Here is a 25,056-nt window from a genome sequence, read left to right as displayed (position 1 = left end):
TGTATAAGGCAGCACGGTGGCTCAGTGGTTAGCACTGTGCTATATAGAGGGCAGCACAGTGGCTCAGTGGTCAGCACTGTGCTATATAGAGAGCAGAATAGTGGCTCAGTGGTCAGCACTGTGCTATATATATGGCAGCACGGTGGCTCAGTGGTCAGCACTGTACTATATATAGGGCAGCACGGTGGCTTAGTGGTTGGCACTGTACTATATATAGGGCCGCACCGTGGCTCAGTGGTTAGCACTGTGCTGTATATAGGGCAGCACGGTGGCTCAGTGGTTAGCACTGTGCTATGTATAGGGCAGCACGGTGGCTCAGTGCTCAGCACTGTGCTATGTATAGGGCAGCACGGTGGCTCAGTGGTTATCACTGCTATGTATAGGGCAGCACGGTGGCTCAGTGGTCAGCACTGTGCCATGTATAGGGCAGCACGGTTGCTCAGTAGTTAGCACTGTACTATATATAGGGCAGCACGGTGGCTCAGTGGTCAGCACTGTGCTATGTATAGGGCAGCACGGTGGCTCAGTGGTCAGCACTGTGCTATGTATAGGGCAGCACGTTGGCTCAGTGGTTAGCATTGTTCTATATATAGGGCAGCATGGTTGCTCAGTGGTTAGCACTGTGCTATATATAGGGCAACACTGTGGCTCAGTGGTCAGCACTGTGCCATGTATAGAGCAGCACGGTGACTCACTGGTCAGCACGGTGGCTCAGTAGTTAGCACTGTGCTATATATAGGGCAGCACGGTGGCTCAGTGGTCAGCACTGTGCCATGTATAGAGGAGCACGGTGGCTCAGTGGTCAGCACTGTGCTATGTATAGGGCAGAACAGTGGCTCAGTGGTTAGCACTATACTATATATAGGGCAGCACGGTGGCTCAGTGGTCAGCACTGTGCTATATACAGGGCAGCATGGTGGCTCAGTGGTCAGCACTGTGCTATGTATAGGGCAGCACGGTGGCTCAGTAGTCAGCACTGTGCTATATAGAGGTCAGCACAGTGGCTCAGTGGTCAGCACTGTGCTATGTATAGGGCAGAACAGTGGCTCAGTGGTTAGCACTATACTATATATAGGGCAGCACGGTGGCTCAGTGGTCAGCACTGTGCTATATACAGGGCAGCATGGTGGCTCAGTGGTCAGCACTGTGCTATGTATAGGGCAGCACGGTGGCTCAGTAGTCAGCACTGTGCTATATAGAGGTCAGCACAGTGGCTCAGTGGTCAGCACTGTACTATATACAGGGCAGCACGGTGGCTCAGTGGTCAGCACTGTGCTATGTATAAGGCAGCACGGTGGCTCAGTGGTTAGCACTGTGCTATGTATAAGGCAGCACGGTGGCTCAGTGGTTAGCACTGTGCTATATAGAGGGCAGCACAGTGGCTAAGTGGTCAGCACTGTGCTATATAGAGAGCAGCACAGTGGCTCAGTGGTCAGCACTGTGCTATATATATGGCAGCACGGTGGCTCAGTGGTCAGCACTGTACTATATATAGGGCAGCACGGTGGCTTAGTGGTTGGCACTGTACTATATATAGGGCAGCACGGTGGCTCAGTGGTTAGCACTGTGCTGTATATAGGGCAGCACGGTGGCTCAGTGGTCAGCACTGTGCTATATACAGGGCAGCATGGTGGCTCCGTGGTCAGCACTGTGCTATGTATAGGGCAGCACGGTGGCTCAGTAGTCAGCACTGTGCTATATAGAGGTCAGCACAGTGGCTCAGTGGTCAGCACTGTGCTATATACAGGGCAGCACGGTGGCTCAGTGGTCAGCACTATGCTATGTATAAGGCAGCACGGTGGCTCAGTGGTTAGCACTGTGCTATGTATAAGGCAGCACGGTGGCTCAGTGGTTAGCACTGTGCTATATAGAGGGCAGCACAGTGGCTCAGTGGTCAGCACTGTGCTATATAGAGAGCAGCATAGTGGCTCAGTGGTCAGCACTGTGCTATATATATGGCAGCACGGTGGCTCAGTGGTTAGCACTGTACTATATATAGGGCAGCACGGTGGCTTAGTGGTTGGCACTGTACTATATATAGGGCCGCACCGTGGCTCAGTGGTTAGCACTGTGCTGTATATAGGGCAGCACGGTGGCTCAGTGGTTAGCACTGTGCTATGTATAGGGCAGCACGGTGGCTCAGTGCTCAGCACTGTGCTATGTATAGGGCAGCACGGTGGCTCAGTGGTTATCACTGCTATGTATAGGGCAGCACGGTGGCTCAGTGGTCAGCACTGTGCCATGTATAGGGCAGCACGGTGGCTCAGTAGTTAGCACTGTACTATATATAGGGCAGCACGGTGGCTCAGTGGTCAGCACTGTGCTATGTATAGGGCAGCACGGTGGCTCAGTGGTCAGCACTGTGCTATGTATAGGGCAGCATGGTGGCTCAGTGGTTAGCACTGTTCTATATATAGGGCAGCATGGTTGCTCAGTGGTTAGCACTGTGCTATATATAGGGCAACACGGTGGCTCAGTGGTCAGCACTGTGCCATGTAAAGAGCAGCACGGTGACTCAGTGGTCAGCACAGTGGCTCAGTAGTTAGCACTGTGCTATATATAGGGCAGCACGGTGGCTCAGTGGTCAGCACTGTGCCATGTATAGAGCAGCACGGTGGCTCAGTGGTCAGCACTGTGCTATGTATAGGGCAGAACAGTGGCTCAGTGGTTAGCACTATACTATATATAGGGCAGCACGGTGGCTCAGTGGTCAGCACTGTGCTATATACAGGGCAGCATGGTGGCTCAGTGGTCAGCACTGTGCCATGTATAGGGCAGCACGGTGGCTCAGTAGTCAGCACTGTGCTATATAGAGGTCAGCACAGTGGCTCAGTGGTCAGCACTGTGCTATATACAGGGCAGCACGGTGGCTCAGTGGTCAGCACTGTGCTATGTATAAGGCAGCACGGTGGCTCAGTGGTTAGCACTGTGCTATGTATAAGGCAGCACGGTGGCTCAGTGGTTAGCACTGTGCTATATAGAGGGCAGCACAGTGGCTCAGTGGTCAGCACTGTGCTATATAGAGAGTAGCACAGTGGCTCAGTGGTCAGCACTGTGCTATATATATGGCAGCACGGTGGCTTAGTGGTCAGCACTGTACTATATATAGGGCAGCACGGTGGCTTAGTGGTTGGCACTGTACTATATATAGGGCAGCACCGTGGCTCAGTGGTTAGCACTGTGCTATATACAGGGCAGCATGGTGGCTCAGTGGTCAGCACTGTGCTATGTATAGGGCAGCACGGTGGCTCAGTAGTCAGCACTGTGCTATATAGAGGTCAGCACAGTGGCTCAGTGGTCAGCACTGTGCTATATACAGGGAAGCACGGTGGCTCAGTGGTCAGCACTGTGCTATGTATAAGGCAGCACGGTGGCTCAGTGGTTAGCACTGTGCTATGTATAAGGCAGCATGGTGGCTCAGTGGTTAGCACTGTGCTATATATATGGCAGCACGGTGGCTCAGTGGTTAGCACTGTACTATATATAGGGCAGCACGGTGGCTTAGTGGTTGGCACTGTACTATATATAGGGCAGCACCGTGGCTCAGTGGTTAGCACTATTGCAGCGCTGGGGTCGTAGGTTCAGATCTCACCAAGGACCACATCTGCAGGAGTTTGTATGTTCTCCTCATGTTTGCGTGGGTTTCCTCTGGGTTCTTCCACACTCCAAAAACTGATAGGGAATGTGGATTGTGAGCCCCAATGGGGACAGTGATGATTATGTCTGTACAGCGCTGTGGAATTAATGGCTATAAAAGTGTGGAAAATATATAACTATTACTGGCCATTATATGACTTGTATCCTGCATTTAATCACCAGTTTTCCCTCCTGCAGGCTCTATTGCATTAGTTGTCTCTGAGCTGGTTGATAGCTAGCTGCTATCATGTCTCCCGTACACACTGGCTCAGGAGCAGCTGCTGTAACAGTACTGTGCAGTGCGGCTGTGAATCCAGCACTGGCATTAAATAATCAGTAGAAAACAAAAGCAGCATGGAAAACGTTATACAGCAGTACTGAGCTGTGTAGCAGTGAGGGATTGATTTTGCAGAGATACAATTTTCATTGATACTACACTGGGGAATATGGGAATTGATTAACTTCAAAATTTTTTTGGGTAATGGAAAATAATATGGTGTGTGCTCCATGATGGGCTGCACTGTGTGCTCCCCATGGTGTGTGCTTCATGATGTGCTGCATTGTGGGCTCCCCATATTGTGTGCTCCATGATGTGCTGAATTGTGTGCTCCCCATGGTGTGTGCTTCATGATGTGCTGAATTGTGTGCTCCCCATGGTGTGTGCTTCATGATGTGCTGCATTGTGTGCTCCATGATGTGCAGCATTGTGTGCTCCCCATGGTGTGTGCTTCATGATGTGCTGCACTGTGGGCTCCCCATGTTGTGTGCTCCGCTATGTGCTGCATTGTGTACTCCCCATGGTGTGTGCTCCATGATGGGCTGTATTGTGTGCTCCCCATGGTGTGTGCTCCATGATGGGCTGCATTGTGTGCTCCCCATGGTGTGTGCTCCATGATGGGCTGTATTGTGTGCTCCCCATGGTGTGTGCTCCATGATGTGCAGCATTGTGTGCTCCCCATGGTGTGTGCTCCATGATGTGCTGCATTGTGTGCTCCCCATGGTGTGTGCTTCATGATGTGCTGCATTGTGTGCTCCCCATGGCGTGTGCTTCATAATGTGCTGCATTGTGTGCTCCCCATGGTGTGTGCTTCATGATGTGCTGCACTGTGGGCTCCCCATGGTGTGTGCTCCGCTATGTGCTGCATTGTGTGCTCCCCATGGTGTGTGCTCCATGATGCAAAGCATTGTGTGCTCCCCATGGTGTGTGCTTCATGATGTGCTGCACTGTGGGCTCCCCATGGTGTGTGCTCCGCTATGTGCTGCATTGTGTGCTCCCCATGGTGTGTGCTCCATGATGGGCTGCATTGTGTGCTCCCCATGGTGTGTGCTCCATGATGGGCTGCACTGTGGGCTCCCCATGGTGTGTGCTCCATGATGGGCTGTATTGTGTGCTCTCCAAATGGTGTGTGCTCCATGATGTGCTGCATTGTGTGCTCCCCATGGTGTGTGCTCCATGATGTGCAGCATTGTGTGCTCCCCATGGTGTGTGCTTCATGATGTGCTGCACTGTGGGCTCCCCATGGTGTGTGCTCCGCTATGTGCTGCATTGTGTACTCCCCATGGTGTGTGCTCCATGATGGGCTGCACTGTGGGCTCCTCATGGTGTGTGCTCCATGATGTGCTGCATTGTGTGCTCCCCATGGTGTGTGCTCCATGATGTGCTGTATTGTGTGCCCCCCATGGTGTGCGCTCCATGATGGGCTGCACTGTGGGCTCCCCATGGTGTGTGCTCCATGATGTGCTGCATTGTGTGCTCCCCATGGTGTGTGCTCCATGATGTGCTGTATTGTGTGCTCCCCATGGTGTGTGCTTCATGATGGGCTGTATTGTGTGCTCTCCAAATGGTGTGTGCTCCATGATGGGCTGTATTGTGTGCTCTCCAAATGGTGTGTGCTCCATGATGTGCTGCATTGTGTGCTCCCCATGGTGTGTGCTCCATGATGTGCAGCATTGTGTGCTCCCCATGGTGTGTGCTTCATGATGTGCTGCACTGTGGGCTCCCCATGGTGTGTGCTCCGCTATGTGCTGCATTGTGTACTCCCCATGGTGTGTGCTCCATGATGGGCTGCACTGTGGGCTCCCCATGGTGTGTGCTCCATGATGGGCTGTATTGTGTGCTCTCCAAATGGTGTGTGCTCCATGATGAGCTGCATTGTGTGCTCCCCATGGTGTGCGCTCCATGATGGGCTGCACTGTGGGCTCCCCATGGTGTGTGCTCCATGATGTGCTGCATTGTGTGCTCCCCATGGTGTGTGCTCCATGATGTGCTGTATTGTGTGCTCCCCATGGTGTGTGCTTCATGATGTGCTGCACTGTGGGCTCCCTATGGTGTGTGCTTCATGATGTGCTGCACTGTGTGCTCCCCATGGTGTGTGCTCCATGATGTGCTGCACTGTGTGCTCCCCATGGTGTGTGCTCCATGATGTGCTGCATTGTGTGCTCCCCATGGTGTGTGCTCTATGATGTGCTGCACTGTGTGCTCCCCATGGTGTGTGCTCCATGATGGGCTGCATTGTGTGCTCCCCATGGTGTGTGCTCCATGATGTGCTGCACTGTGGGCTCCCCATGGTGTGTGCTCCATGATGTGCTGCACTGTGTGCTCCCCATGGTGTGTGCTCCATGATGTGCTGCATTGTGTGCTCCCCATGGTGTGTGCTCCATGATGTGCTGCATTGTGTGCTCCCCATGGTGTGTGCTCCATGATGGGCTGTATTGTGTGCTCCCCATGGTGTGTGCTCCATGATGTGCTGCATTGTGTGCTCCCCATGGTGTGTGCTCCGTGATGTGCTGCACTGTGTGCTCCCCATGGTGTGTGCTTCATGATGTGCTGCATTGTGTGCTCCCATGGTGTGTGCTCCATGATGTGCTGCACTGTGGGCTCCCCATGGTGTGTGCTCCATGATGTGCTGCATTGTGTGCTCCCCATGGTGTGTGCTCCATGATGGGCTGTATTGTGTGCTCCCCATGGTGTGTGCTCCGTGATGTGCCGCATTCTGTGCTCCCCATGGTGTGTGCTCCATGATGGGCTGTATTGTGTGCTCCCCATGGTGTGTGCTCCATGATGGGCTGCATTGTGTGCTCCCCATGGTGTGTGCTCCATGATGGGCTGTATTGTGTGCTCCCCATGGTGTGTGCTCCATGATGTGCCGCATTGTGTGCTCTCCAAATGGTGTGTGCTCCATGATGTGCTGCATTGTATGCTCTCCATGGTGTGTGCTCCATGATGTGCTGCATTGTATGCTCTCCATGGTGTGAGCTCCATTATGGGCTGCATTGTGGGCTCCCCATGGTGTGTGCTCCATGATGTGCTGCACTGTGTGCTCCCCATGGTGTGTGCTCCATGATGGGTTGTATTGTGTGCTCCCCATGGTGTGTGCTCCATGATGTGCTGCACTGTGTGCTCCCAATGGTGTGTGCTCCATGATGTGCTGCATTGTGTGCTCCCCATGGTGTGTGCTCCATGATATGCTGCACTGTGGGCTCCCCATGGTGTGTGCTCCATAATGGGCTGCATTGTGTGCTCCCCATGGTGTGTGCTCCATGGTGGGCTGTATTGTGTGCTCCCCATGGTGTGTGCTCCATGATGTGCTGCACTGTGTGCTCCCCATGGTGTGTGCTCCATGATGTGCTGCATTGTGGGCTCCCCATGGTGTGTGCTCCATGATGTGCTGCACTGTGTGCTCCCCATGGTGTGTGCTCCATGATGTGCTGCATTGTGTGCTCCCCATGGTGTGTGCTCCATGATGGGCTGCACTGTGTGCTCCCCATGGTGTGTGCTCCATGATGTGCTGCACTGTGTGCTCCCCATGGTGTGTGCTCCATGATGTGCCGCATTTTGTGCTCCCCATGGTGTGTGCTAAATGATGTGCTGCACTGTGTGCTCCCCATGGTGTGTGCTCCATGATGGGCTGCATTGTGTGCTCCCCATGGTGTGTGCTCCATGATGTGCCGCATTGTGTGCTCCCCATGGTGTGTGCTCCATGATGTGCTGCATTGTATGCTCCCCATGGTGTGTGCTCCGCTATGTGCTGCATTGTGTACTCCCCATGGTGTGTGCTCCATGATGTGCAGCATTGTGTGCTCCCCATGGTGTGTGCTCCATGATGTGCAGCATTGTGTGCTCCCCATGGTGTGTGCTCCGCTATGTGCTGAATTGTGTACTCCCCATGGTGTGTGCTCCATGATGGGCTGCACTGTGGGCTCCCCATGGTGTGTGCTCCATGATGGGCTGTATTGTGTGCTCTCCAAATGGTGTGTGCTCCATGATGTGCTGCATTGTGTGCTCCCCATGGTGTGTGCTCCATGATGTGCTGCACTGTGGGCTCCCCATGGTGTGTGCTCCATGATGTGCTGCACTGTGTGCTCCCCATGGTGTGTGCTCCATGATGTGCTGCACTGTGTGCTCCCCATGGTGTGTGCTCCATGATGGGCTGTATTGTGTGCTCCCCATGGTGTGTGCTCCATGATGTGCAGCATTGTGTGCTCCCCATGGTGTGTGCTCCATGATGTGCTGCATTGTGTACTCCCCATGGTGTGTGCTCCATGATGGGCTGCATTGTGTGTTCCCCATGGTGTGTGCTCCATGATGGGCTGCATTGTGTGTTCCCCATGGTGTGTGCTCCATGATGTGCTGCATTGTGTGCTCCCCATGGTGTGTGTTCCATGATGTGCTGCATTGTGTGCTCCCCATGGTGTGTGCTCCATGATGTGCAGCATTGTGTGCTCTCCATGGTGTGTGCTTCATGATGTGTTGCACTGTGGGCTCCCCATGGTGTGTGCTCCATGATGTGCTGCATTGTGTGCTCCCCATGGTGTGTGCTCCGCTATGTGCTGCATTGTGTGCTCCCCATGGTGTGTGCTCCATGATGGGCTGCATTGTGTGCTCCCCATGGTGTGTGCTCCATGATGTGCTGCATTGTGTGCTCCCCATGGTGTGTGCTCCGCTATGTGCTGCATTGTGTGCTCCCCATGGTGTGTGCTCCATGATGTGCTGCATTGTGTGCTCCCCATGGTGTGTGCTCCATGATGTGCAGCATTGTGTGCTCCCCATGGTGTGTGCTTCATGATGTGCTGCACTGTGGGCTCCCCATGGTGTGTGCTCCGCTATGTGCTGCATTGTGTGCTCCCCATGGTGTGTGCTCCATGATGTGCTGCATTGTGTGCTCTCCATGGTGTGTGCTCCATGATGTGCTGCATTGTGTTCTCCCCATGGTGTGTGCTCCATGATGGGCTGTATTGTGTGCTCCCCATGGTGTGTGCTCCATGATGGGCTGCACTGTGGGCTCCCCATGGTGTGTGCTCCATGATGGGCTGTATTGTGTGCTCTCCAAATGGTGTGTGCTCCATGATGTGCTGCATTGTGTGCTCCCCATGGTGTGTGCTTCATGATGTGCTGCACTGTGGGCTCCCCATGGTGTGTGCTACGCTATGTGCTGCATTGTGTACTCCCCATGGTGTGTGCTCCATGATGGGTTGCACTGTGGGCTCCCCATGGTGTGTGCTCCATGATGGGCTGTATTGTGTGCTCTCCAAATGGTGTGTGCTCCATGATGTGCTGCATTGTGTGCTCCCCATGGTGTGCGCTCCATGATGGGCTGCACTGCGGGCTCCCCATGGTGTGTGCTCCATGATGTGCTGCATTGTGTGCGCCCCATGGTGTGTGCTTCATGATGTGCTGCACTGTGGGCTCCCCATGGTGTGTGCTCCGCTATGTGCTGCATTGTGTGCTCCACATGGTGTGTGCTCCATGATGTGCTGCATTGTGTGCTCCCCATGGTGTGTGCTCCATGATGTGCAGCATTGTGTGCTCCCCATGGTGTGTGCTTCATGATGTGCTGCACTGTGGGCTCCCCATGGTGTGTGCTCCGCTATGTGCTGCATTGTGTGCTCCCCATGGTGTGTGCTCCATGATGTGCTGCATTGTGTGCTCTCCATGGTGTGTGCTCCATGATGTGCTGCATTGTGTTCTCCCCATGGTGTGTGCTCCATGATGGGCTGTATTGTGTGCTCCCCATGGTGTGTGCTCCATGATGGGCTGCACTGTGGGCTCCCCATGGTGTGTGCTCCATGATGGGCTGTATTGTGTGCTCTCCAAATGGTGTGTGCTCCATGATGTGCTGCATTGTGTGCTCCCCATGGTGTGTGCTTCATGATGTGCTGCACTGTGGGCTCCCCATGGTGTGTGCTACGCTATGTGCTGCATTGTGTACTCCCCATGGTGTGTGCTCCATGATGGGTTGCACTGTGGGCTCCCCATGGTGTGTGCTCCATGATGGGCTGTATTGTGTGCTCTCCAAATGGTGTGTGCTCCATGATGTGCTGCATTGTGTGCTCCCCATGGTGTGCGCTCCATGATGGGCTGCACTGCGGGCTCCCCATGGTGTGTGCTCCATGATGTGCTGCATTGTGTGCTCCCCATGGTGTGTGCTCCATGATGTGCTGTATTGTGTGCTCCCCATGGTGTGTGCTTCATGATGTGCTGCACTGTGGGCTCCCCATGGTGTGTGCTTCATGATGTGCTGCACTGTGGGCTCCCCATGCTGTGTACTCCATAATGGGCTACATTGTGTGCTCCCCATGGTGTGTGCTCCATGATGGGCTGCACTGTGGGCTCCCCATGCTGTGTTCTCCATAATGGGCTACATTGTGTGCTCCCCATGGTGTGTGCTCCATGATGGGCTGCACTGTGGGCTCCCCATGGTGTGTGCTCCATGATGGGCTGTATTGTGTGCTCCCCATGGTGTGTGCTCCATGATGTGCTGCACTGTGGGCTCCCCATGGTGTGTGCTCCATGATGTGCTGCACTGTGTGCTCCCCATGGTGTGTGCTCCATGATGTGCTGCACTGTGTGCTCCCCATGGTGTGTGCTCCATGATGTGCTGCATTGTGTGCTCCCCATGGTGTGTGCTCCATGATGGGCTGTATTGTGTGCTCCCCATGGTGTGTGCTCCATGATGTGCTGCACTGTGGGCTCCCCATGGTGTGTGCTCCATGATGTGCTGCACTGTGTGCTCCCCATGGTGTGCGCTCCATGATGTGCTGCATTGTGTGCTCCCCATGGTGTGTGCTCCATGATGTGCTGCATTGTGTGCTCCCCATGGTGTGTGCTACATGATGGGCTGTATTGTGTGCTCCCCATGGTGTGTGCTCCGTGATGTGCTGCATTGTGTGCTCCCCATGGTGTGTGCTCCGTGATGTGCTGCACTGTGTGCTCCCCATGGTGTGTGCTTCATGATGTGCTGCATTGTGTGCTCCCCATGGTGTGTGCTCCATGATGGGCTGTATTGTGTGCTCCCCATGGTGTGTGCTCCATGATGTGCTGCACTGTGGGCTCCCCATGGTGTGTGCTCCATGATGTGCTGCACTGTGTGCTCCCCATGGTGTGTGCTCCATGATGTGCTGCATTGTGTGCTCCCCATGGTGTGTGCTCCATGATGGGCTGTATTGTGTGCTCCCCATGGTGTGTGCTCCGTGATGTGCTGCATTGTGTGCTCCCCATGGTGTGTGCTCCGTGATGTGCTGCACTGTGTGCTCCCCATGGTGTGTGCTCCATGATGTGCTGCATTGTATGCTCCCCATGGTGTGTGCTCCATGATGGGCTGTATTGTGTGCTCCCATGGTGTGTGCTCCATGATGTGCTGCATTCTGTGCTCCCATGGTGTGTGCTCCATGATGGGCTGTATTGTGTGCTCCCCATGGTGTGTGCTCCATGATGTGCCGCATTGTGTGCTCTCCAAATGGTGTGTGCTCCATGATGTGCTGCATTGTATGCTCTCCATGGTGTGAGCTCCATGATGTGCTGCATTGTATGCTCTCCATGGTGTGTGCTCCATGATGTGCTGCATTGTGGGCTCCCCATGGTGTGTGCTCCATGATGTGCTGCACTGTGTGCTCCCCATGGTGTGTGCTCCATGATGGGTTGTATTGTGTGCTCCCCATGGTGTGTGCTCCATGATGTGCTGCATTGTGTGCTCCCCATGGTGTGTGCTCCATGATATGCTGCACTGTGGGCTCCCCATGGTGTGTGCTCCATGATGTGCTGCATTGTGTGCTCCCCATGGTGTGTGCTCCATGATATGCTGCACTGTGTGCTCCCCATGGTGTGTGCTCCATGATGGGCTACATTGTGTGCTCCCCTTGGTGTGTGCTCATGATGTGCCGCATTGTGTGCTCCCCATGGTGTGTGCTACATTGTGTGCTCCCCATGGTGTGTGCTCCATGATGTGCTGCATTGTGTGCTCCCCATGGTGTGTGCTCCATGATGGGCTGCACTGTGGGCTCCCCATGGTGTGTGCTCCATGATGTGCTGCACTGTGTGCTCCCCATGGTGTGTGTTCCATGATGTGCTGCATTGTGTGCTCCCCATGGTGTGTGCTCCATGATGGGCTGCACTGTGGGCTCCCCATGGTGTGTGCTCCATGATGGGCTGCACTGTGGGCTCCCCATGGTGTATGCTCCATGATGGGCTGCATTGTGTGTTCCCCATGGTGTGTGCTCCATGATGTGCTGCATTGTGTGCTCCCCATGGTGTGTGCTCCATGATGGGCTGCACTGTGGGCTCCCCATGGTGTGTGCTCCATGATGTGCTGCATTGTGTGCTCCCCATGGTGTGTGCTCCGCTATGTGCTGCATTGTGTGCTCCCCATGGTGTGTGCTCCATGATGGGCTGCATTGTGTGCTCCCCATGGTGTGTGCTCCATGATGGGCTGCATTGTGTGCTCCCCATGGCGTGTGCTCCATGATGGGCTGCACTGTGGGCTCCCCATGGTGTGTGCTCCATGATGTGCTGCATTGTGTGCTCCCCATGGTGTGTGCTCCGCTATGTGCTGCATTGTGTGCTCCCCATGGTGTGTGCTCCATGATGGGCTGCATTGTGTGCTCCCCATGGTGTGTGCTCCATGATGGGCTGCATTGTGTGCTCCCCATGGCGTGTGCTCCATGATGGGCTGCACTGTGGGCTCCCCATGGTGTGTGCTCCATGATGGGCTGCACTGTGTGCTCCCCATGGTGTGTGCTCCATGATGTGCTGTATTTTGTGCTCCCCATGGTGTGTGCTCCATGATGTGCTGCACTGTGGGCTCCCCATGATGTGTGCTGCATGATGTGCTGTATTTTGTGCTCCCCATGGTGTGTGCTCCATGATGTGCTGCACTGTGGGCTCCCCATGATGTGCTACATTGTGTGCTCCCCATGGTGTGTGCTCCATGATGTGCTGCATTGTGTGCTCCCCATGGTGTGTGCTCCATGATGGGCTGCATTGTGTGCTCCCCATGATGTGTGCTCCATGATGTGCTGCATTGTGGGCTCCCCATAGTGTGTGCTCCATGATGTGCTGCATTGTGGGCTCCCCATAGTGTGTGCTCCATGATGGGCTGCATTGTATGCTCCCCATGATGTGTGCTCCATGATGTGCTGCACTGTGGGCTCCCCATGGTGTGTGCTCCATGATGTGCTGCATTGTGTGCTCCCCATGGTGTGTGCTCCATGATGGGCTGTATTGTGTGCTCCCCATGGTGTGTGCTCCATGATGTGCTGCACTGTGGGCTCCCCATGGTGTGTGCTCCATGATGTGCTGCACTGTGTGCTCCCCATGGTGTGTGCTCCATGATGTGCTGCATTGTGTGCTCCCCATGGTGTGTGCTCCATGATGGGCTGTATTGTGTGCTCCCCATGGTGTGTGCTCCGTGATGTGCTGCATTGTGTGCTCCCCATGGTGTGTGCTCCGTGATGTGCTGCACTGTGTGCTCCCCATGGTGTGTGCTTCATGATGTGCTGCATTGTGTGCTCCCATGGTGTGTGCTCCATGATGTGCTGCATTGTATGCTCCCCATGGTGTGTGCTCCATGATGGGCTGTATTGTGTGCTCCCATGGTGTGTGCTCCATGATGTGCTGCATTCTGTGCTCCCCATGGTGTGTGCTCCATGATGGGCTGTATTGTGTGCTCCCCATGGTGTGTGCTCCATGATGTGCCGCATTGTGTGCTCTCCAAATGGTGTGTGCTCCATGATGTGCTGCATTGTGTGCTCCCCATGGTGTGTGCTCCATGATGTGCTGCACTGTGTGCTCCCCATGGTGTGTGCTCCATGATGTGCTGCATTGTGTGCTCCCCATGGTGTGAACTCCATGATGTGCTGCATTGTGGGCTCCCCATGGTGTGTGCTCCATGATGTGCTGCACTGTGTGCTCCCCATGGTGTGTGCTCCATGATGGGTTGTATTGTGTGCTCCCCATGGTGTGTGCTCCATGATGTGCTGCATTGTGTGCTCCCCATGGTGTGTGCTCCATGATATGCTGCACTGTGGGCTCCCCATGGTGTGTGCTCCATGATGTGCTGCATTGTGTGCTCCCCATGGTGTGTGCTCCATGATATGCTGCACTGTGTGCTCCCCATGGTGTGTGCTCCATGATGGGCTACATTGTGTGCTCCCCTTGGTGTGTGCTCATGATGTGCCGCATTGTGTGCTCCCCATGGTGTGTGCTACATTGTGTGCTCCCCATGGTGTGTGCTCCATGATGTGCTGCATTGTGTGCTCCCCATGGTGTGTGCTCCATGATGGGCTGCACTGTGGGCTCCCCATGGTGTGTGCTCCATGATGTGCTGCACTGTGTGCTCCCCATGGTGTGTGCTCCATGATGTGCTGCATTGTGTGCTCCCCATGGTGTGTGCTCCATGATGGGCTGCACTGTGGGCTCCCCATGGTGTGTGCTCCATGATGGGCTGCACTGTGGGCTCCCCATGGTGTGTGCTCCATGATGGGCTGCATTGTGTGTTCCCCATGGTGTGTGCTCCATGATGTGCTGCATTGTGTGCTCCCCATGGTGTGTGCTCCATGATGGGCTGCACTGTGGGCTCCCCATGGTGTGTGCTCCATGATGTGCTGCATTGTGTGCTCCCCATGGTGTGTGCTCCGCTATGTGCTGCATTGTGTGCTCCCCATGGTGTGTGCTCCATGATGGGCTGCATTGTGTGCTCCCCATGGTGTGTGCTCCATGATGGGCTGCATTGTGTGCTCCCCATGGCGTGTGCTCCATGATGGGCTGCACTGTGGGCTCCCCATGGTGTGTGCTCCATGATGTGCTGCATTGTGTGCTCCCCATGGTGTGTGCTCCGCTATGTGCTGCATTGTGTGCTCCCCATGGTGTGTGCTCCATGATGGGCTGCATTGTGTGCTCCCCATGGTGTGTGCTCCATGATGGGCTGCATTGTGTGCTCCCCATGGCGTGTGCTCCATGATGGGCTGCACTGTGGGCTCCCCATGGTGTGTGCTCCATGATGGGCTGCACTGTGTGCTCCCCATGGTGTGTGCTCCATGATGTGCTGTATTTTGTGCTCCCCATGGTGTGTGCTCCATGATGTGCTGCACTGTGGGCTCCCCATGATGTGCTACATTGTGTGCTCCCCATGGTGTGTGCTCCATGATGGGCTGCATTGTGTGCTCCCCATGGTGTGTGCTCCATGATGGGCTGCATTGTGTGCTCCCCATGGCGTGTGCTCCATGATGGGCTGCACTGTGGGCTCCCCATGGTGTGTGCTCCATGATGGGCTGCACTGTGTGCTCCCCATGATGTGTGCTGCATGATGTGCTGTATTTTGTGCTCCCCATGGTGTGTGCTCCATGATGTGCTGCACTGTGGGCTCCCCATGATGTGCTACATTGTGTGCTCCCCATGGTGTGTGCTCCATGATGTGCTGCATTGTGTGCTCCCCATGGTGTGTGCTCCATGATGGGCTGCATTGTGTGCTCCCCATGATGTGTGCTCCATGATGTGCTGCATTGTGGGCTCCCCATAGTGTGTGCTCCATGATGTGCTGCATTGTGGGCTCCCCATAGTGTGTGCTCCATGATGGGCTGCATTGTATGCTCCCCATGATGTGTGCTCCATGATGTGCTGCACTGTGGGCTCCCCATGGTGTGTGCTCCATGATGTGCCGCATTGTGTGCTCCACATGGTGTGTGCTCCATGATGTGCTGCATTGTGTGCTCCACATGGTGTGTGCTCCATGATGTGCTGCATTGTGTGCTCCATATTGTGTGTACTCCATGATGTGCTGCATTGTGGGCTCCCCATAGTGTGTGCTCCATGATGGGCTGTATTGTGTGCTCCCCATGGTGTGTGCCCCATGCACTGAGCTGCCAGACTGCTTAATGTCTTCTGCAACTTTGATAAAGTAAAACGTGTACCATTAGCAGCAGATGTCACCTAATTTCATACAACGATCACTTACCTTTAGAGACTCTCCCCAGGATGGCTTACAGCAGGGCTTGTCAAGGTCCATGACTACTGGATCAAGCCTCTTTTGTAACAGCAGAAGGCAGCAATCCATGATTCTCATGAGCAAGTGCGATGGTTTTATCAGTTTTCGAAGTGTTGAAATATCTGTAGGTTTGATTATCTACAAAGGAAAAAAAAACATAAAAAAACAATAAAACCCCAGAAAATAAAAGTAAGTTATAGCTTAGATCAGTATACTAATAAGACACTTCATTAACAAGGCCAATATTTAAAAAAAAAAAATATACATTTTATTTAGGAAAATAAATACATATCATATTAAAAACATAAAATAGTGAGAAAAAACACTGGTGGGGACTTGGGTGGAAAACCAGGAAAAAACTTAACAATGTTCAAATGTGCCAATAACAAGTGTCACGTGCTGTGCTACATGCTATAGATGCGTATTCCTGCATGACACACCTATCTATGGGTAAATCACGGCGTGCACAACCGCGCATGTAGCACAGCACGTGACACTTGTCATTGGCACATTTGAACACTGTTAGTTTTTTCCTGGTTTTCCACCCAAGTCCTCACCAGTGGTTTTTCTCACTATTTTATGTTTTTAATATGATATGTATTTATTTTCCTAAATAACATTTATTTATTTTTTTTTTAAATATTGGCCTTGTTAATAAAGCTATTCTTTATATACCTTAGATCAGTAAACACCGAGCCCAGCTGGAAGATTCAGGAGAGGATGATGGTGCCCAGGCTACCATCACCGCCACACTGCAAGGTAACCTGCCAGGTGTGTCTGCCCAGACCACTACTACCACCACACTGCAAGGTAACCTGCCAGGTGTGTCCGCCCAGACCACAACACTGCAAGGTAACCTGCCAGGTGTGTCCGCCCAGACCACAACACTGCAAGGTAACCTGCCAGGTGTGTCCGCCCAGACCACAACACTTCAAGGTAACCTGCCAGGTGTATCCGCCCAGACCACAACACTGCAAGGTAACCTGCCAGGTGTGTCCGCCCAGACCACAACACTGCAAGGTAACCTGCCAGGTGTGTCCGCCCAGACCACAACACTGCAAGGTAACCTGCCAGGTGTGTCCGCCCAGACCACAACACTTCAAGGTAACCTGCCAGGTGTATCCGCCCAGACCACAACACTGCAAGGTAACCTGCCAGGTGTGTCCGCCCAGACCACAACACTGCAAGGTAACCTGCCAGGTGTGTCCGCCCAGACAACAACACTTCAAGGTAACCTGCCAGGTGTGTCCGCCCAGACCACAACACTGCAAGGTAACCTGCCAGGTGTGTCCGCCCAGACAACAACACTTCAAGGTAACCTGCCAGGTGTGTCCGCCCAGACCACAACACTGCAAGGTAACCTGCCAGGTGTGTCTGCCCAGACCACCGTCACCGCCACAATGCAAGGTAACCTGCCAGGTGTGTCTGCCCAGACCACCGTCACCGCCACAATGCAAGGTAACCTGCCAGGTGTGTCTGCCCAGACCACTACTACCACCACACTGCAAGTTAACCTGCCAGGTGTGTCTCCCCAGACCACCGTCACCGCCACAATGCAAGGTAACCTGCCAGGTGTGTCCTGCCCAGACTACCATTACTGCCACACTGAAAGGTAACCTGCCAGGTGTGTCCTGCCCAGACCACCATTACTGCCACACTGAAAGGAAACCTGCCAGGTGTGTCCTGCCCAGACTACCATTACTACCACACTGCAAGTAAACCTGCCAGGTGTGTCCTGCCCAGACCACCATTACTACCACACTGCAAGGAAACCTGCCAGGTGTGTCCTGCCCAGACCACCATTACTACCACACTGCAAGTAAACCTGCCAGGTGTGTCTGCCCAGACTACCATTACTACCACACTGCAAGGAAACCTGCCAGGTGTGTCCTGCCCAGACCACCATCACTACCACACTGCAAGGAAACCTGCCAGGTGTGTCCTGCCCAGACCACCATCACTACCACACTGCAAGGAAACCTGCCAATTTGACCACTTTCACTGCCACACCTTACTTCCTAATGCAGCTCTTAATAACCCTGATAGATGCTTAAGTTTAATAAAAATACATAGGTTTACAGACAGCTTGTGTCATACGCAAATTACCAATCTGTGGACTGGGAGAGAAAGAAACTGTGTGGACCCACTAAAGGCTCAATCAGACGTCAGTGATTTTTCATGTACACAAAAAACATGGTCCGGGTGTTGTCAGTGTTTTTCACTCCATTTTCATGAGCGTTCGATCACTTGTCAGTTTTTACCATCAATTTCATCAGGTACGGATAAATGACAAAGCTTCTCCTATATATTAGGCTGTTAACCGCCGACAGTACACAAACTCTACGCTGATGCCGTCCGTGTGCTGTCTGATTTTTGCGGACTCAGATTTTTATCGGTAGTCTTGATCCGTGACTCAGATCAAGAAAACGGACAAGTCTCTTTATTTTGTGGACTATAATGTATTTTGTAGACTATAATGGGTATGTCTTCTACATCTGAATAAGGTCTTATTCTGACTTGCTTGATGTCTCGGAGGACAAGGTACAGATTCCCAAGTCCTGTCACCTTGGCCGTGACTTTCGCTGTCAAACGTATACACATATAATGTGTCAGCTCACAGGGATTAATAAATACATGAGCTCTACTACTGCTATACAAGTAAAAAACGGCATTTTTTTTTTATCAAAAAGCGTATAAACCTTCCAACCTCATGATTTCTACATGTATACGCGTTGGAGTTCATGTATTCATTAATGGCGGTGAGTGATGAGGTGTATGTAGTTTGGCCATGTAACGTATTTTTGCACCTGTACAATAATTTAATACCAGAGGTGTGTTGGTCCTATTGTGTTTTATTCACTGTCTTTGTGAAGGGGCACAAGATCCGGGGAGGTCAGCAATCTCTGATGGAACAGTAACTAAGATGCAACTGCGGGAGTATGTGAAGAGACATTAAGGCCAAAGCAGTAGACAGACACATTTGTCAGTAGGTAACGGGTATGATGGATCTGTAGAATAGCAGACCACCAGCGGCAGGATAGCAGCTATTTTATGATTCCCGTTGCATGAAGTATATTTACTAGAACCTCATTGATATGACCCCGTTTAGCCACTAGGTGGCAGAGACACATCAGCGTGAATGGCATAGCTCAGCAGCGTCTGTATCCGTCTCACATTCAGTGCAGCGTCTGCCTCCTCCAGAGCCGGCCGCGCAGCCTCTAGTTTACTTTCTGCTGTGTGTTTTCCGCTTTCCATCTCCTCCATAATTTTCTGCGCTTTGTCTTTTACCAGCTGCACTTCGTTCTTCGCTTTCGCTTCTGCCTGTGCAGCTAATGTTAATTCCACCAGCACCTGCAGGTTTACAGCAGAAGGGGACCGAATGACAGAAATAGAGAGAAAAAAAAAGAAAACGACACTGGACTCGATGTAAAACCCTAGTGCTTAATCTCTGCCTTTCATGTCTGAGACAGGGATGACTACATCCAGCTCCGGAGAGTGGTCGATATCCGCCGTCGCTCATGGAGTAATGTATAGGTGAGTCCTGTGTCTTCCCCACCTCTGAGCGGAGCTGGATGGAGTAATTCTGACTCAGCCATTAAGCCTTTTAAGTCATGTGAAAAAAAAAATCATATCTAGCCAGGATAATCTCAAATACCCCCTTTTACTCATCTACGGCAGTACTTACCTCGTCAGCATTCACAGATGCCAGGGACAACTCTTTCTCCTTTACCACAAGCTCCTTGAAAAAAATTACTACAGATTCATTGGCTTCTGATAACTTAAAGAGCCCTTAGAAGAAAAAAAAAAAGAGAAAATATTATCTGAAGCCATAGTGGTGGACAAGAAACTGGAGGACGCAACATTGTATGAAAAGTACAAACAAATAACAACCACAAGATCAGGGACGAAAAGGGAAGGATGAGCAAAGATGATTGCACTGATCATGAAGGCGTTCTGCAGTATTACACGTAGTACGGTCACGAGACTCACGTGACCGCGGCGTTTAATATTGTTCTTTACTTTTCTAATTGATAATGGTGAGGTGCAGAAGACGGAAGATGTGGAGGGAAAAACACACAAAGTGTTATCACCTTTGCTAAAAAAAAAAAAAAAAGCCCGAGCTTTAGTTTTTGTTCTGCACCCTGGAAACTAAAGGGTGAAGTGTCAGGGGCCACGGGCAGGACTGATCAGAGCCGCATGTTTGTGTCCATCGCATGCAAACAATCAAGGTTTCCATTTACCGACCACAAGCAATGAATTGCTACAGGAAGGAAACTGTATAATTTATTTGCCAGAATATTACTTTGATGCTTCCTTCACACAGTCTTGGTTTTGCCATGAATTTCATAGATTTATTTTAACTTAGATTTATTTATTTTTTTATAGGAAGAAAAACTACTGAAAAAAAATGCAAGGAAACACAAAAAATGTGGTTTTGTATTGAGTCTCTCAATTCCTTATTGATTGCCAGTTTACATCTTGTTGCAGCGTTTGCTGTTACAAAAAAAACAAGACGAAAAAAGATCCTGAGAAAAGGCAACAAAAATGTGACATTATTTCCTAAAACACTGGGACGGATTTCCTCGGCCTCATCTGCCCGCGCGGAGGTTACTTTGTGCCGTCTTCTATACTCTGCACCTGACGCATTTTATAACACGCTCTACAGGGGAGGGGGATAGCATTTGGTAGTGGACTAAGTCACAAAACTGTGCGGCAAAATTAGCGTAACATAGCAGACCGAAGTCAGCCAAATAATCGATTTCCAAAAGTATCAAGCAGTAAGGATGCCGTGAGAAATCTGGGACATTTTATAAAAACATAGAGAGATGGAATAAATCAGCCGCGCTGTAGATAAACCTGTTTAATCCTCTCACCTTTGTTCATCAGCTCGGACTGCTCTGTGATATGTTTCCATTTTTCAGCGTAGATGCTTTTGTAGCCGTTGATAAATGATAGATACGACTTTGGCGTTACATAGGTCCTCCTCCGAAACCTGAGGGGAAATAATAACGAGCTGTTATAGAAGAAGAAATAGCCAGATCGGCAATAACAGCAGATTTATACTGACAAATCTCATTCATTAATTGGAAATAGATTGACAATTTTGTGGAGGTGTCCAAGTTCAGAGGTGACTGTGTCCGGAGGTGCCCATGTCCGGAGGTGACTGTGTCTGGAGGTGCCCATGTCCAGAGGTGACTGTGTCCGGAGGTGCCCATGTCCAGAGGTGACTGTGTCCGGAGGTGCCCATGTCCGGAGGTGACTGTGTCCGGAGGTGCCCATGTCCGGAGGTGACTGTGTCCGGAGGTGCCCATGTCCGGAGATGACTGTGTCCGGAGGTGCCCATGTCCGGAGAGGACTGTGTCCGGAAGTGCCCATGTCCAGAGATGACTGTGTCCGGAGGTGCCCATGTCCGGAGATGACGGTGTCTGGAGGTGCCCATGTCCAGAGGTGACTGTGTCCGGAGGTGCCCATGTCCAGAGGAGACTGTGTCCGGAGGTGCCCATGTCCGGAGATGACTGTGTCCGGAGGTGCCCATGTCCAGAGGTGACTGTGTCCGGAGGTGCCCATGTCCAGAGGTGACTGTGTCTGGAGGTGCCCATGTCCGGAGATGACTGTGTCCGGAGGTGCCCATGTCCGGAGATGACGGTGTCTGGAGGTGCCCATGTCCAGAGGTGACTGTGTCCGGAGGTGCCCATGTCCAGAGGTGACTGTGTCCGGAGGTGCCCATGTCCAGAGGTGACTGTGTCCGGAGGTGCCCATGTCTAGAGGTGACTATGTCGGAGGTGGTCATGTCCAGAGGTGACTGTGTCCGGAGGTGCCCATGTCTAGAGGTGACTATGTCCGAGGTGCCCATGTCCAGAGGTGACTGTGTCTGCAGGTGCCCATGTCCAGAGGTGACTGTGTCCGGAGGTGCCCATGTCTAGAGGTGACTATGTCGGAGGTGGTCATGTCCAGAGGTGCCCATGTTCAGAAGTGACTGTGTCCGGAGGTGATCATGTCCAGAGGTGCCCACGTTCAGAGGTGACTGTGTCCGGAGGTGGCCATGTCCAGAGGTGACTGTGTCTGGAGGTGGCCATGTCCGGAGGTGCCCGTGTCCGGAGGTGGCCATGTCCAGAGGTGCCCACGTTCAGAGGTGACTGTGTCCGGAGGTGGCCATGTCCAGAGGTGACTGTGTCCGGAGGTGGCCATGTCCAGAGGTGACCATGTCCAGAGGTGCCCACGCTCAGAGGTGACTGTGTCTGGAGGTGGCCATGTCCGGAGGTGCCCGTGTCCGGAGGTGGCCATGTCCAGAGGTGCCCACGTTCAGAGGTGACTGTGTCTGGAGGTGGCCATGTCCGGAGGTGCCCGTGTCCGGAGGTGCCCATGTCCAGAGGTGACTGTGTCCGGAGGTGCCCATTTCCAGAGGTGGCTGTGTCCGGAGGTGGCCATGTCCAGAGGTGACTGTGTCCGGAGGTGCCCATGTCCAGAGGTGACTGTGTCCGGAGGTGCCCATGTCCAGAGGTGGCTGTGTCCGGAGGTGCCCGTGTCCAGAGGTGACTGTGTCCGGAGGTGCCCATGTCCAGAGGTGACTGTGTCCGGAGGTGCCCATGTCCAGAGGTGCCCACATTCAGAGGTGACTGTGTCTGGAGGTGGCCATGTCCAGAGGTGACTGTGTCCAGAGGTGGACATATTTGGCAGCCACTTATCTCCAGCTTCTTACATGCTTGCTCTTCTCAGACCCCACACTAATATAAGGAGATATGATATGCCTTATACACCTGTCCCAATTCTATAATGGTATGGACAGGACCTCTTCGACCCCCCACAGGCCCTGCCATCAATGTATGGTGGAAGTAGCAGGACAAGGGACGTATTATTCTACACTGAGCTGTACTTTAATAATCACTGCGGGATTCTCATCGACGTCGGATCAGCGGGTCCGCTCTGCTGCCCCTTCTGGCTCCGGCGGGGGGGCCCTTCTGCTCTATGGTATTGATGTGTAAGACTTCCGATCTTTGTTCTGGGAGCAAGGGAGGGTCAGTGGATGGACCCTTGTGATTAGACATGATATCATCAATGTGCCGGACATCAAAGGTAAAATATTCTGACTAGGAATCACTAACTGTTAGTTACCGGTTAAAGTAACTCTCACAAATCTCTGACATCTTGTCATGAATTACACCCATCGTCTCTATCACGCGGGATTTGACTTCAGAGCTGCATGCGATGTGAAAGCCTGACAGGGAGTGACTGGAGACGGCTAGTAGAGTTTGTATCGGCCATTGACTGAACCAATCCATTGTGCAGCCGGAGAGGAGAGCTGGAAACTTCAAACACCGCATCCGGAACTTGTCACCAACCTGGACGGACAAATAAATACAGGTATATCAGTAACGTTCCCCAAAACAGGTATGGATGCTTTATAGACATGAGCGTCCACAATCACTATATCAGTATACAGCCGGCTCTGATCACCTCTGTCTGTAATACAGTGGTCAAAAAAAGTATTTAGTCAGTCACCAATTGTGCAAGTTCTCCCACTTATAAAGATGAGGTCGGCCTGTAATTGACATCATAGGTCGACCTCAACTATGAGAGACAAAATGAGAAAACAAATCCTGAAAATCACATTGTCTGATTTGGAAAGAATTTTTTTTTCAAATTTTGGTGGAAAATAAGTATTTGGTCAATTACAAAAGTTCATCTCAATACTTTGTTATAGATCCTTTGTTGGCAATGACAGAGGTGAAACGTTTTCTGTAAGTCTTCACAAGGTTGGCACACACTGTTGCTGGTATGTCGGCCCATTCCTCCATGCAGATCTCCTCTAGAGCAGTGATGTTTTGGGGCTGTCATTGGAGAACACGGACTTTCAGCTCCCTCCAAAGGTTTTCTATAGGGTTTAGATCTGGAGACTGGCTAGGCCACTCCAGGACCTTGAAATGCTTCTTACAAAGCCACTCCTTCGTTGCCCTGGCGGTGTGCTTGGGATCATTGTCATGCTGAAAGACCCAGACATGTTTCATCTTCAATGCCCTTGCTGATGGAAGGAGGTTTGCACTCAAAATCTTAGGATACATGACCCCATTCATTCTTTCATGTACACGGATCAGTCGTCTTGGTCCCTTGGCAGAGAAACAGCCACAAAACACGATGTTGCCACCCCCATGCTTCACAGTAGGTATGGTGTTCTTTGGATGCAACTCAGCATTCTTTCTCCTCCAAACACGCCGAGATGTGTTTCTACCAAACCGTTCTACTTTGGTTTCATCTGACCATATGACATTCTCCCAATACTCTTCTGGATCATCCAAATGCTCTCTAGCAAACTTCAGATGGGCCTGGACATATAATGGCTTAAGCAGGTGGACACATCTGGCACTGCAGGATCTGAGTCCCTGGCGGCATAGTGTGTTACTGATGGTATTCTGTGTAACGTTGGTCCCAGCTCTCTGCAGGCCACTCACTAGGTCCTCCCATGTGGTTGTGGGAGTTTCACTCACCGTTCTCGAGATCATTTTGACCCCACGGGGTGAGATCTTGTGTGGAGCCCCAGATCGAGGGAGATTATCAGTGGTCTTGTATGTCGTCCATTTTCTAATTATTGCTCCCGCAGTTGATTTCTTCACACCAAGCTGCTCGCCTATTGCAGATTCAGTCTTCCCAGCCCGGTGCAGGGTTACAATTTTGTTTCTGGTGTCCTTCGACAGCTCTTTTGTCTTCACCATAGTGGAGTTTGGAGTGTGACCATTTGAGGTGGTGGACAGGTGTATTTTATACTGATAACAAGTTCAAACAGACGCCAGTACTACAGGTAATGAGTGGAGGACAGAGGAGCCAGTACTACAGGTAATGAGTGGAGGACAGAGGAGCCAGTACTACAGGTAATGAGTGGAGGACAGAGGAGCCAGTACTACAGGTAATGAGTGGAGGACAGAGGAGCCAGTACTACAGGTAATGAGTGGAGGACAGAGGAGCCAGTACTACAGGTAATGAGTGGAGGACAGAGGAGCCAGTACTACAGGTAATGAGTGGAGGACAGAGGAGCCAGTACTACAGGTAATGAGTGGAGGACAGAGGAGCCTCTGAAAGGAGTTACAGGTCTGTGAGAGACAGAAATCTTGCTTGTTTGTAATTGACCAAATACTTATTTTCCATCAAAATTTAAAAAAAATTTCTTTCC

At 52.1% G+C, this 25,056-nt stretch overlaps 1 protein-coding gene across 1 annotated transcript in view; it reads right to left on the bottom strand.

The window, feature by feature from the left end:
• Positions 1–25,056, bottom strand: part of LOC141258594 (dynein axonemal heavy chain 8-like) — a 415,976-nt gene that overhangs the window by 173,170 nt on the left and 217,750 nt on the right. The window contains exons 59-63 of the mRNA XM_073673563.1: positions 23,007–23,233; positions 20,768–20,886; positions 19,579–19,682; positions 19,068–19,244; positions 15,864–16,031 (exon numbers count right to left, since the gene is read on the bottom strand). Coding sequence (XP_073529664.1) covers positions 15,864–16,031; positions 19,068–19,244; positions 19,579–19,682; positions 20,768–20,886; positions 23,007–23,233 — 795 coding nt within the window. The remainder of the gene's footprint in view (positions 1–15,863; positions 16,032–19,067; positions 19,245–19,578; positions 19,683–20,767; positions 20,887–23,006; positions 23,234–25,056) is intronic.

Source organism: Phyllobates terribilis, unplaced genomic scaffold (genome assembly GCF_046119375.1).
Source record: "Phyllobates terribilis strain yellow unplaced genomic scaffold, ASM4611937v1 Scaffold_3__8_contigs__length_932513732, whole genome shotgun sequence".
Classification (NCBI taxonomy): Eukaryota; Metazoa; Chordata; class Amphibia; order Anura; family Dendrobatidae; genus Phyllobates; species Phyllobates terribilis.
This window is presented reverse-complemented; position numbering and strand designations above follow the sequence as displayed.